Genomic DNA, 13,062 nt, shown 5'->3' on the forward strand with positions numbered 1-13,062 from the left:
GGCGGGCTCCTCTCAAATGACTTTTAAACAGGCTTTTAGACCGGCTGGGCCTGGCAACATCAGATTGATGGCATCCTGAAACTACTGTGACTAACTGTCATCTCTGGGGGTTAGATACCTCAGCGGAAGCTAGTTTCCCAAGGCCTCAGGAACACACAGAGGTGGTCTAAAAACGTCTGGACAAGACTGTGCTTGACTAAGATTTGAATGATAAGGATTTTGTTTCGGTATGGATATTTAAACCCTCCTCCTTAGATAGATGCCACGCCTGGATAGAGAAGATAACCTTTTTTTCTCTACATAAGGGATTTATTTTCCCCAGCCATGCATCACTAATGAAGAAGACCTGGGTTAGGCTTCTGGCAATTGCGTTTTGTCTTTTTCTCCAGGGGTCCTTTTAGATGTGACATTATGGTAAGAAATGTCAACAACACTGACCCAGAGGCTATAGCTTGCCCACAATAGACAGGACATGTCCCTTAGCTTCATTTAAGTTCCTCTTCGTTGCCAAGAGTTATAAGGATTAGGGTTCAGTTTATCCTAAGCCTATAGATCACAGATTTAGAATTGACATCATTGCATTGAAAATACTATGCCATGTTGATATAGGGGTTGATTTCATGTTGTACTCAGAGACATTTCCACCAACTCTCCTCGGATGCTTTAGTTTTGACATTTCAAGTTGGGAATCAATTTAAATTTGACATTTTAACTGCTGTTAAAAATGTTAGGCTTTTCGTTAATAATTCACATAGGTCATTGGGCCACATTATTAGTATGAAAGATGCAACTTTGCAACCTCGTGTGTTTTGTGTCCATGCTCATGATGTTACAAAGAACAAATGTATGTCCTTCCTTTTTACTTTTATGTTCAAGAGATGGATGCTGGATTCATTTCCTTGCTGCTTCGAATAAGACGTTGCACTTTAACATGCATTCGATTTTGAGAGGGCACGGGGTCTCGAAGGTGAGGTGAAACCACAAACCTGCTAGCTGTGGCTAACTGACTAGGTATCCCCTTTCCCTTTCCTTACCCTTAATTAAACTGAAGTCTCCAGTCACCCAGATTCAATTCACTGTGGTGAGTATATTCATCTGTGGTAGCTATTGATCCCAATACGCCATCATCCGGCCCAGACGGAGCAGTAATCACATAATGCACATAGACTTGTAGAAAAACTGGTGAAACATCAATTATAAAGGGATCTTTAGAGGGGATTAAGATAAGACGTGGTAAGAGAAAGGGGCCCACAATAATATCATTTAGCTTTTTGCTTGGCATGAGGATTAAAGGGGCTGTTGTTCTGACGAGTGTTCTAATGCCTTTTAAGTTGATTACAGAGGGAAGGAGAAGACCGAGCCAAATAAGGTTGCTGCTGCCTCCTCCCTTCCGCTCCACCCACTAGCTCCTTGGAGGGTCTGAGCAGGTTATTTTAGAGTAGTGTCCTCCATCTCCATCCCCGGCACCCTCCAGTCCTGTCTGACGGACAGGGGAGAACGAAGGAGGAGGAGGAGGAAGAGGAGGAATCACACACAGACTACAGCATGTGCATTTAGAATCACAAATGAACCATATTAATTAGATTTTCAGCATCATCTCTCGAAATGGTTTCATTAAAAAAGCATTATATATGTTTTTGGCATTTTTCCAAAGCCTCTCTCCTTGCACAAAGCCACAGCATCTATCAGAGGTATGAGGGACCTCTCCTCTCAGAAGAGCTGTCACTACTGTAGGTAGTTAGAGAACTGAAATATTTACTTATCTGACAAATACTTTAGGGTTTATGGGTCCCAGCTCAAACTGTTTTTCATTTAATTGGATTCCTCTCTGTGATTTCAGTGTGTTTACAACGCCCTATGACATTAAGAGAAGACCCCTTGGTTTGATAAGGGAGAGACACAATCTACGATCTAAAGGCATGTAACATACTATGAAGGGAGTTTAAATGGGTGCATAACATTGTCATGACTGTCCTGACCAGGTCAGGTTACAGGAGACCACAACCCTATAGATTATCTCTCAACCCCAACAGAGGAGGAGAGATCTAGGGGTCTGAAGATGTGTTTTTTTTATGACCCCTCACGCCCCTGGTAAATCTCAGGCCACAGACAAATTCCTTTGTCCTGTTACTATGGAGAACCAGCCTCAGAACATTAAACATGAAATAAAGGGACTTTGGAACAATAGTTTCCATCAGCCACAATGGTGATCACGACGATAGATGAAATATGAAAATGTATGTCATTTTTGTTTTGTTATTAAAGGTTAATAGATGACGTTATTACGAAAACAGTTTTCCTAGTATATGTTTGATGTTTATACATTGTACGTTGTATGGAAAATATCCAAATCAAAGAGAATGTTTTGGGGAAGATGAAATGTTAAGTTAGTTGTCTAAAATTGGATTTGAAAAAAATCTAGACCTTGCCTCATTAACTTGGTACGCCCAGAGAATTGCCCTAAACGCGGTTACGCCCACTTCTGACTAAAGGGTATAAAACCTGTGAGTATAGAATTTACAGGAAGACTACATGACCCAAGCTGCAGCAAGGTCTAAAAAGTCAACGAACCCAGAACCCAGAACGCAACGCAAGTTTGAAGACAAAGAAATCATTTTCTACCCAAGCTACTGATGAGTAGCTCTGTCTAAGCGGGTGAATTCAAGTCGAATCACCTAGCCTCCATCTCCCAACAAATCGTAGTATCTAAAGGGTTTCATTCCTAAACTGTGAGCTCTAAGCTACAGAGCTCTATGTCCTCAGAAGACCCCTTCCAGAGCAAAGGGTGCAGGAACAGAATCCTAAGCCAAAAGGACGCTGACATCGGGAGGACGATCAGGGAGGTGCGCCGGAGTAGTGCGTCATCGAACATGTGTTTTGTCTATGTGTATCTTTTATCATCATTTTAGTTTTTTAGTAAGTAAATATTCAACTAAGATTGGTGTGGTACGAACTCATTGGTGAGACCCGGGTCCGTGCAGATTCACAGGCTAATCGACATTCAGAACGAGATTGGTAGAGGCAACTGGTTAATTAGCGGCTGTTGTAAAATCGATATTCTGATATTCTTTATAATTTGGGAAATAGAAACTCAATAAAAACTAGTTTTCCCATGGTGCCCCAGGTTAATGAGTTAATAATTGCTTGATTCAGTTAATCACGCAATTAGAAACTTTAATCATTCGATGAACAACAGTCGTCACATTAACTAATACAACATGTAGAGATTTTTCATTTTTTCATCAAGGTTATGAAATCCTTGGATTATTCTATGGTCTTATATCTACCCACTGGGCACAGACATCAATTCAACGTCTATTCCACGTTGGTTCAACGTAATTACATTGAATTGAGGATGAATCAATGTTGATTCAGTCAGTGTGTGCCTAGTGACTAATGTTTCTATTGAGCAGTACTAGATCAAGAAGCATCTACTCTACTCAGCATTACTGAGTATAGACAATTCAGATGTTATCAATGTTGTCCACATCAAAGGTTTCGTCACATTGATTCTCTGTGTCCACACTGAGCATAACATACAAGCCTGCACTAGAATACCACACCCTACTTATTTTAATACAGCACTATTGAACATTCGAACAGGAAGGAACTAATGCTTTTGCATGACACATGACACATGCAACGCAACCAACCACAGGATACTAGAGGAGGAGCATACTGTAGAGCATGCAGCTGTCATAGGAGATATGGAGAATGGTGAAAGTCAAGCCATCATGCAGAGGAAGCGTAATGATAATAATCGGGCTGACCCAGATCTCATCTCAGAGACATTAGTCCCATCTTGTTGGCGTCTAGACTCATGTGGGTATGGAGAAATGGCTGTTAATATGTCATTACCAGACATTAGCTACATGACACGGGCCACAGATGGAGCCAAATTACACGACAATTAGATGTCAGTCAATGGGTCGGTAGATGGGGACAATGGGGCTGAATCCAGTGACTTTAACATGTACTTGTGCATTTCAAGAAACCCATCTCACACACAGAGATGTCTTCCTCTGGATTCAGCTCATAACCCCAATGACTTTGTGCTCATGACTTATGTTTGCATCCCTGTAATAGGCATCCATACAGGGTTACTATTGCATCACAGTACTTGAATGCAATGTGGACTTCAACACAATGTGTTAAGATCAACCTTTTCTCCCCCCTGTGGACTGGCGGGGTCCAGGCAGGAGATCAAACAAACATGACGGTGTATGTAATGAAAGACCACCTACTTAATTTGTGGAGAGAGGAGTATTTACTTAAGTCAGCTTTGCTCATTGCCGCCAGTTCGTAGTTGGGAGGCAGGTGGGTGAGGTTCTGGAAGGAGCGTGAGAAGGACATGTCCAGGTCGTATGGCTCTGTCTGCGAGGTTAGGATGTTGTTCATGCGCTGGGGCTTCTCTGCAGGGGAGACAGGAGAGATTGACGCAGTGCAATCAGGCTACAATCAGACAGCCGACAGTCTGGAGGATGCCACAGAGAGGGGCGCGTACACAGGGGGTCTTCACTGGAGGAGACAGGGGGATACAGAGTGTGGGTGTGAGGAGGGTGTGTGGGTGCGGTGGGGGTATGTGGGTGAGGATAGATGAAGCGGGGACTGTTATGTTCAACTCTTCTAACCGGGATTTAACATGATTTGTTGTGGGTTTTTTAAAATGTTATTTCAGAGTGAAATTCTGGTGTGCTAGGATTAGTTGCGACTACAAGTGCACTCGCCACGCTAGCTGTCACTAGTATGCGTGGCACCATTGCGGGTGGCTATGCTGCCTGCCTGCCTGCTGTGGCCATGGTTATGTGGGACAAGTGGTCGTGGCGCAGACAGCTGGAGCGTTAGCAGCGTTAGGGTGGGGTTGGGTGTTGCCAGTCTTCTGAGGTGCTGGTCAGCGGTGGCAGGTTTAAAAATAGGTCTGGGTGACTACTGTGATAGAGAGGACAGGGACACACAACACCAAGGACCATGTGGAACAGAAGTGAGGCATTCCGTGAGAGAGAGAGAGAGACAGAGTGAAAGAGAGTGTGAGTGTGAGCAAGAAAAGATGGAAGGGAGTAGAATGTGTATTTTGTGTAACAAAGGTCCGGTTCTGAAGCGTTACCACAGATCTTAATGAGACTCTACCATTGCAAACACTATGTGGCAGCTAACCCAACAAAGAGAGATACTGGAGAGACAGAGAGAAAGAGAGCAGAGCAGAGTGAGAAGGTAAGTGAGAGTTTGGTGTCAACTTTGGTTCATTCAGTCTGAACAAAAACGAAGCGTGAACCCCCTGCCTTGACCCCAGCGATATACAAGACGTCACTGTCACCAACTGTCAGAACAAGAGGTCGACATATACAGTACGTAGAAGAGAAAGGGAATACACATGTACAGCAGGTGTATATGCGTATTACTTACCATGTCTCATTTGTCTGTGGGCTACATAACAAATCCAAGTAAGAGAAAATGGATCAGTACAATAACAAACATTATTCATAGTATGTATTAATAACCAAACCAATGTGTCTGACATTTTCTGTTTCAAATTAGTTGTTGAAAGTCTATGTTATTTATAATAATCGTACTAGTCTAATAAAGTAATCAAATTCCTATGTATTGTGGCCATTCTCAATAGTAGTTATTCATAATCAGCTCTGGTTTGATCCACCTTGAAAGCTATCCTTTGGTGTCTGTGTTGGAGAGACCTATCTACTTATGGGTACTTTCAAAAGTCCCTTTACCTTTGAAAATGTTGGCCTCAAAACATGCAATTGGAAAACTATCCTGCCATGAGGTTGGAGTCCACAGCTCCACTGATGTTGAAACAGACAGTGTAGCATGGTGTAGCGTTTCAGTGCATTGTGCAACGATGCACAAATAGCTTTTCTTTCTGAACTCATGGTGTTTCTCTGCAGTGTTAGAGCTGTGACCACTCAATAATTTCATGCTAAAAAGCATCTCTCTTTTCATAGAAAATCTCATTTAGGAAAATAGATAAGGCACAATATAAGTAATTGAAGTTTTTCAATAACTTGAGTAAACCGTACAGATGCCATTATAATTCATTTTCCACAAGACCCCGTTTCATTTGCTATCCAAGCTATTCATTTCCCGTGAAGAAAAATGGTTTTGTCCTCGCTTGAATTCTAAAAAAGCATATTTTGACTTATTTCAAATTTAGTCAAAGTTCATGTGTCGTACTGGAGCTGATAAAACCATGCATTCAGGAAATCAATATGACTTAATCCTCCCTCAACTTTATTGGGGTAAATGAAGACATCTTTGTAGCATACCCAAGACCCACTGTGTGTTGTGTGGCAGTATAATCTCACACTTAAAAGGGCATGGTTAGTATCCATAATGTACTTTCCTTCTACCATATATCTCGACAGACGGTTAGTTACGATCTAAACATTTTTTATTACTCATTGGAAAGAGTGAAATATTACCAACCAACCACAGTCATGTTATATATACTGTACTTATGTGAACATGCAAACCTTAAATATCCTTACCAATTTTAGGTGTGTGGGCCTGGGTAAGATCCAGGTGACTATGTTGATAATCATGTTGGTGGCTGCCTATTGGGAAAACAATGAAAAGGTTAGGTTTGGAAATCAAATTAAACATTACCATAGATTCACATTATGTGCATTTCATGTCAAATAAATGGCTGTTAATACATGACAATATGATCAACTTTTCCCAAATTTTTGTGATCATTGACTCTTGTAATGCAGGCTGACTGGACACCACTGTGAATGATCACATAAACCTATGTCCCATTGACAGACATTTTAGTAAATTGTCTTTGCGTTACTAAATTCAAAGTAGGAGATCTGTCCAGAGATAGCAGTGGTGTGCTTTGATATCTGACTGATGATTTATGGGATTTTGTGCATCTTTACTCTACTACACAGTCACATTTTAAGGCAGGCATTTTGTGCTATTCCCTTTTGAGCAACGAAGAATGAGGGAAGACAGATTTCATCAGAATCGTCAACTTCCTAACATCTGTGGGACTAAATGTCATGTGACAGAGTGAATATGTTCCCTTTATTCAATGAGGTCTATTTGGTCAATGTCGAGCACAGTTTCTCCTCTACTACAGCAGCAGATGCAGGACACTGTACCTTATTTGCATTTCAACAAATTCATTGATCATCCCATTAGAACCCTAAACACAAAAGAAACTCAAATAAAATGTGAACTCTTTAGAATGTTTAACGTGAAGTGACAGGAGAGCATCTCCGTGGCGTTAGAAAAACAGTTGCTTTCTTTCCGTCACTGTGACTTGCTAATGGAGAGTTGTGACAGTTTCAAAAAAGATGTGTGGCAACACAAGCCTTCATTTCGTCTGCTGGTTTTGGATAAGTAGCTGGAACTGCGCATAACATACATTTTGCAGGGAAAATTGCTTCCTGTTGGAGAGATTTATGTCAAAGCAATCAGCACAGTAGGGTAAAGTACCTTGTTAAATTGGATTTTACCACAGTTCCAAAGGAATAGCTTTTTAGAAACAATACAACGGAGTAGAACAACAACCAATGGACAACATCATCCAATTAAATGGCAATGTACAGGTATTCCAAATCCCAATATCCTTTACGAACATAAAACGAGATTTGTGCCCAATCTACCTTCACACTATAGCTGTATTGCCCTGTTCAATCACCCTGTTTGATCAAGGGACCAATTACACAATCTTCAGATGGCTGAGCTAAACTAACCTGCTTTGAGCTTGCCAGGGAAAACGTTTTACACTGAAAAGAAGAGATTCCCTGCTATCTACAAACTGTCTAACAATCAGGCCGTCCCCCAAAAAACGTGTTGGAATACTTAATAGGTTTCTAAAGGTTGTTCAAAAACTGATTGGAGTGACTGCTCCTATATCTGCCTTCCTGTTGTATTGGCTTTCTTTTGGCTTTTCATAAACGTTGGTAACATTCCGTTTTTCTTATACAGTATGTGCATCCATTTTGTATTGCATCACCATTGATTATCTTCTCAGAGTGGACCTCCTACAGTTGCACGCCTTAAAAAGTTAAGCAAATGTGAACAACCGCAGATGATGTTGTTTGCTGAAGAACACCCACATCCTGTCTGTTGTGTGTAAGGAGGTGGGAAGATGTCATGCCCCAGGACTCCCATATCCACCCACCACTATGTAAATGCATCAACTCATGAATCAGATGTACAGTAGAAAAGTCACACGACTCTCAGAAATTCAGAGGTGTCCAGTCATTTCATTCCAGTCTGTAACGTGTCCAGAAACAGGTTCATGAATGTTTGGATGCACAGCTGTACTGCCTGCAGGGCTCTGAATCATAATAATAACAATGAATAGAACAGGTTTGGAACCTCTAAATCTGGTATTTTTACTGGTAAACTCCTGGGTACACTCGCAAAGACCTCCATGCCCAACCCATATTGCCGTCGTTGGCTTGAATGGGAAACCCATTCTATTCATTCTTATTTCTATGCTCTGGAGCCTGTCAGTGGAGGGGCTTTGTGAGAATTTGAAATAATGAATGCCATATAACAGTATTGTTGGAGTTATACACATCTGCACTTCAGGTGTAGTTTATCTACTGTAATAGAGCTCATTTGGAATGGTTTTGGTGTGTGAAAGTCTTCATTCAGACGTGACAGATCAATGCTTTACTTGATACCAACAATTATTTCGCATTTTACCCATTATGAGTCCACATTGTACTTTGTCATTGCCCTCAAACCGATATCTCTGGTTATTATAATGAATACACTTTGTTATTACATAGGAACTACATACATACTACACATCTAATGGTTTAACATCACCTCAACATGTCAAACATGCTTGGTTGAACATAATGCAGGCATTTTGGGCACCACTGAGTGAAACCCATCTAGGTTCCAGCAGCTGGACAAGACAGAGGGATCCCACTGTTACCCAGATCCATTTTGAAAGCCTCACTCTGCCTCTGTCAGTGAAACCTGATGGGCTGCCTGTAACGATGAGAGCCCACGCTGTGTCATTACCCTGGCCGTGTGTAAAGTGCCATGTGGGCCCTGCAGGGTGGCTGGCTGGGGCTCACCTCAACTCATCTCTCCTCCTTACACCCTGCGGTGGTAGAGGGAGGGACAGGAGCCTGCTGGGGCAGATGCACTGCAAGAACCTACCATCAACGCAGACAGGTTCTGCATGAATATGGGCTTTGTATCGATATGCGCTGAGACCAGAGGTTCTATTGTGCACAATGCAGGATGTTTTTGGGGTGTGTGATTATGGTTTGCAGGTGCTGCTTTGTTTCAGTGTACAGCAGCGTAGTTGTTGCTAAAATTCATAATACGTGAATATCCCAGCTCTTCACACATTCAGAAGAAATCCGGGACTTCTAATTGTTAAGTTCAAGATGACTAACTGAATCCCTGTGCTTCAAAGAAAGAATATTAGTCACTCTACAGACAAAACAACAATAAAGCTCGGAAGAGAAGACAAAACAATACTGTGAGAGTAAACCTCACGTCATGAGGCACACGTCATGAGGCACACGTCATGTGGCACACGTCATGAGGCACACGTCATGAGGCACACGTCATGAGGCACAATGAAAGATGACACTTTGAACAGGTTGCAAGGCATGCCTGGATATATCACTGTTGCTTTAAGAAACACTGAGCCACATGAGCTTGAACTAATGCTGGTCTATAACTGTATCTGCCCTACATTGACAAATCTTTAGGGGGTCGGGACATTTTTCATCAAGCTCAACTGCCAATGCCATCACAACATCTGTTAGTTTTCTGCATCACATACTGCAAAGAGATCCCAGTGATACAACAATTGCATAGTATAAAAAAGTAACAACCATATTGGGAGAGACATAAAAACCAACAGTTGCATGACATAAACCAAAAACATGTTGCAACTTTACCAAACCTCCTCCGGTGGCCTGAAGTGTGTTGATCTCGTGACTTGCTAACAAGGATAAGCACAGATTTATCTGATGTCTCCTTCAATTCGAAAGAAGTAACATCATTCAAAGCTGCCTTTATCCCTGCCTTAGCATCTTATCATCTTCTTGAAGGATCCAAGTTGAATGGAACAGCAACACCTGGAATCATGTAGGAGTCATAGGAGAGAAACATACAGTATCCACTTGCAAAAACAGCTCTCTATAGATTGGATATGTAACTAAAAAAATCATTTTAAAAAACATTTAAAAACGACAATTATAATGGCTATACAGAGTCATATGTTATGAATTGATGGGATTGGATCAGTTCTAATGGAAAGGCTATTTTCAAACTCTGAAAAGAAATGCATGAAGCTCAAAGACACAGAATTTGCTATTGAGCTCTACGTATTAAGTGGTAATCCAGAACCGACCAAATGTTTTGCATACAGGAACGTTTCTCCCATAACCTTCCCCAGATAAGATTTGAGGATCAGACTAATATCAGCCTTTTGCACACTCTCTCTATGGCTGTTTCTATTACTAACAGATGTCTATACTAAAGAGCTGTAAGGGGTGCGAACTGGCGGCAGAGAAGTCAGAAGCAGGAGTTTAGTCAACGGCACAGTTTATTAACAAAACCCACCGGAAAACAGAATAATAAAATAAATGGGTACATAACCCAACGCACACCAGGACAGACGTGCACAATAAACAATCACCGACAAGGACAAGAGGGGGAACAGAGGTGTTACGCTCGTCGTTTAAATGAGGAGACCAAGATGCAGCGTGGTAGGCGAACATCTTACTTTTATTAAAATGAACACCGAAAAAACAAATACAAAATGCACGTAAAGTGCTGCAGGTTACACAGCAACTATACAAAATCAAGATCACACAAACTAAGGTGGGAAAAAGGCTGCCTAAGTATGATCCCCAATCAGAGACAACGATAGACAGCTGCCTCTGATTGGGAACCATACCAGGCCAAACAAGGAAATAGGAAAACTAGATTGCCCACCCTAGTCACACCCTGACCTAACCAAAATAGAGAATTAAAAGGATCTCTAAGGTCAGGGCGTGACAAGAGGGTTAATTGATGGGATTGGAACCAGGTGTGATGGAAGACAGGACAAACCAAAGGAAAATGAAAAGAGGAGCAGCGATGGCTAGAAGGTTGGTGACTTCGAACGCCGCTCGAACAAGGAGAGGGACCAACTTCGTCGGAAGTCGTGACAAGAGCTCTCATATTCATTGAATAAGCCATATTCATGAATGCTCAACAACCGAATTCATTTAATTTTCAGTGACGCTAATTAAAAATAAAAGGAGTCAGTTTTTGATGGAAGAGATGCAAAAATCCTACCGAATGCAAATGATCAATTAATTTCCATTTTAATTTCCCTTTCTTTACTTTCTATGTTTTCCCGCAATTATATTTGTATTTTCAGCATAAGGCAATTGTTAATGGGGGAGGTGATTAAACATTTTAATGAAGGAGAAATGCCAGGCTTTGTGAAGACACAACAAGCTGGAAAAATAACAACTGAAATGACTTTGCAATTATGAGCTTGGGTTGACCGCGCACTGGCATTTAATCACAAAGGTATGGAATGCAAAGTGTAAATGTTTACATTTCAATTACATTTGCTTTCATTTAGCTCGGCTAATTTGTTTTCACCCACATTTTGAAGAGACAAAGTCAATTGTGTAGCTAAGGTAGACCGGTCAACAAACTTGAGCGTGAGTGTTGAGATCTCTGAGCACCTCTACTGCAGCTTTGTGCTGTGAGGTCCATCTATTACAATGACAGATCAGTGTGTGTTTCTGAATCTCTCTGTAAATCCTCCCTTCCCTCAGAGAGGCCAATGACAGTGGGTTGAGAGTGCTGGTCTAGCATTCCACATGACGTCGTCCCATCATGGGCCCCCGGGAATGAGGCTCTTTGATCCATTTCCATCGATTCTGTATCGCCTTCCCTATCACCTCCTGACTGTCTTAGGCTGAGGTGAATCATGCTCTGGTGGCATACTGCTTCCAGTCAACTGGAGGCTAAAGCCTTCCTCTCCCCTTCAGCCTGACCTTGTGATTCATGTACAGGAAATCCCATCTAACACTGAGCCCTGGACTGGAGGGAATCACATCTAACACCGAACCCTGGACTGGAGGGAATCACATCTAACACCGAGCCCTGGACTGGAGGGAATCACATCTAACACCGAGCCCTGGACTGGAAGGAATCACATCTAACACCGAACCCTGGACTGGAGGGAATCACATCTAACACCGAACCCTGGACTGGAGGGAATCACATCTGACACTCAGCCCTGGACTGGAGGGAATCACATATAACACTGAGCCCTGGACAGGATAGCTTTTAAACTGCACTTTACGAGCAATGTGGAGGTTTTAGCCCCCTTAGTAAAAATAGTCTTCACTCACCTTGACACGCCACGATGAAGGATGGTGATATGCCATCAATGCCCAACCGTTTGACAATTACTTATAGAAACTCTGAGCAGGAAGCTTTGTGTTATTTTACTACTTTTTCAGGGAGTGAAAGATGACTTGGCTCAGTATCCCTTTGTTTATCAGTCGCTTCATCTCGCTTGATGGCTGGCCTCTTTTCCTACCCAACCCAATTTCTTACCCAGCCCTCCTGCGAGTAACCAATCCTGCAACAATCAATCCACAAGATGAGTACACGAGGTGATTGTATCTATTTACATAATGACTGTGATAGATACTAGTCCTACAGAGTTCAGCTTGTTTATCGTGGCCAAGTATCTGCATGAATTGTTTGCTGTTCATCTTGTTATCCCATCTTCAAAATATTTACGTCGTATCTCCCATCTAAAGTTTGCTAATGAAATGATCGCTCACAGCCCGCAAACATTTGGGGACGCTGATGACGCTAATTAATAGTCGTTGGACACAGTGATGCGCTACGTGTGACGTGTTGCACTGGGTGACATTCGTCTCCTAGCATTTATTAAGACACTTGTGATTAATGGTGTGCTGTCCTCTGATAGGGTGAGAGCCAGAGCTGCAGCCCCAGACTTCGAGTGATGGAGAGAAGGCCACACTTGAGTGCCGCTCGAGAATATATGGACCACATTGATTAGTCGCCTTTCCATGT

General features: G+C 42.0%; 1 protein-coding gene across 4 annotated transcripts in view; it reads right to left on the reverse strand.

The window, feature by feature from the left end:
* Positions 1–13,062, reverse strand: part of LOC112258934 (protein shisa-6) — a 76,795-nt gene that overhangs the window by 6,044 nt on the left and 57,689 nt on the right. For 2 of the 4 annotated variants that reach the window (XM_024433591.2, XM_024433588.2), the window contains 3 exons: positions 6,501–6,566; positions 5,404–5,424; positions 4,245–4,412 (listed from right to left, as the gene is read on the reverse strand). In XM_024433591.2, the coding sequence (XP_024289359.2) occupies positions 4,245–4,412; positions 5,404–5,424; positions 6,501–6,566 (255 nt within the window). The remainder of the gene's footprint in view (positions 1–4,244; positions 4,413–5,403; positions 5,425–6,500; positions 6,567–13,062) is intronic. The other 2 variants (XM_024433590.2, XM_024433589.2) reach the window with 2 other exon arrangements.

The sequence above is a fragment of the Oncorhynchus tshawytscha genome, linkage group LG09, assembly GCF_018296145.1.
Source record: "Oncorhynchus tshawytscha isolate Ot180627B linkage group LG09, Otsh_v2.0, whole genome shotgun sequence".
Lineage (NCBI taxonomy): Eukaryota > Metazoa > Chordata > Actinopteri > Salmoniformes > Salmonidae > Oncorhynchus > Oncorhynchus tshawytscha.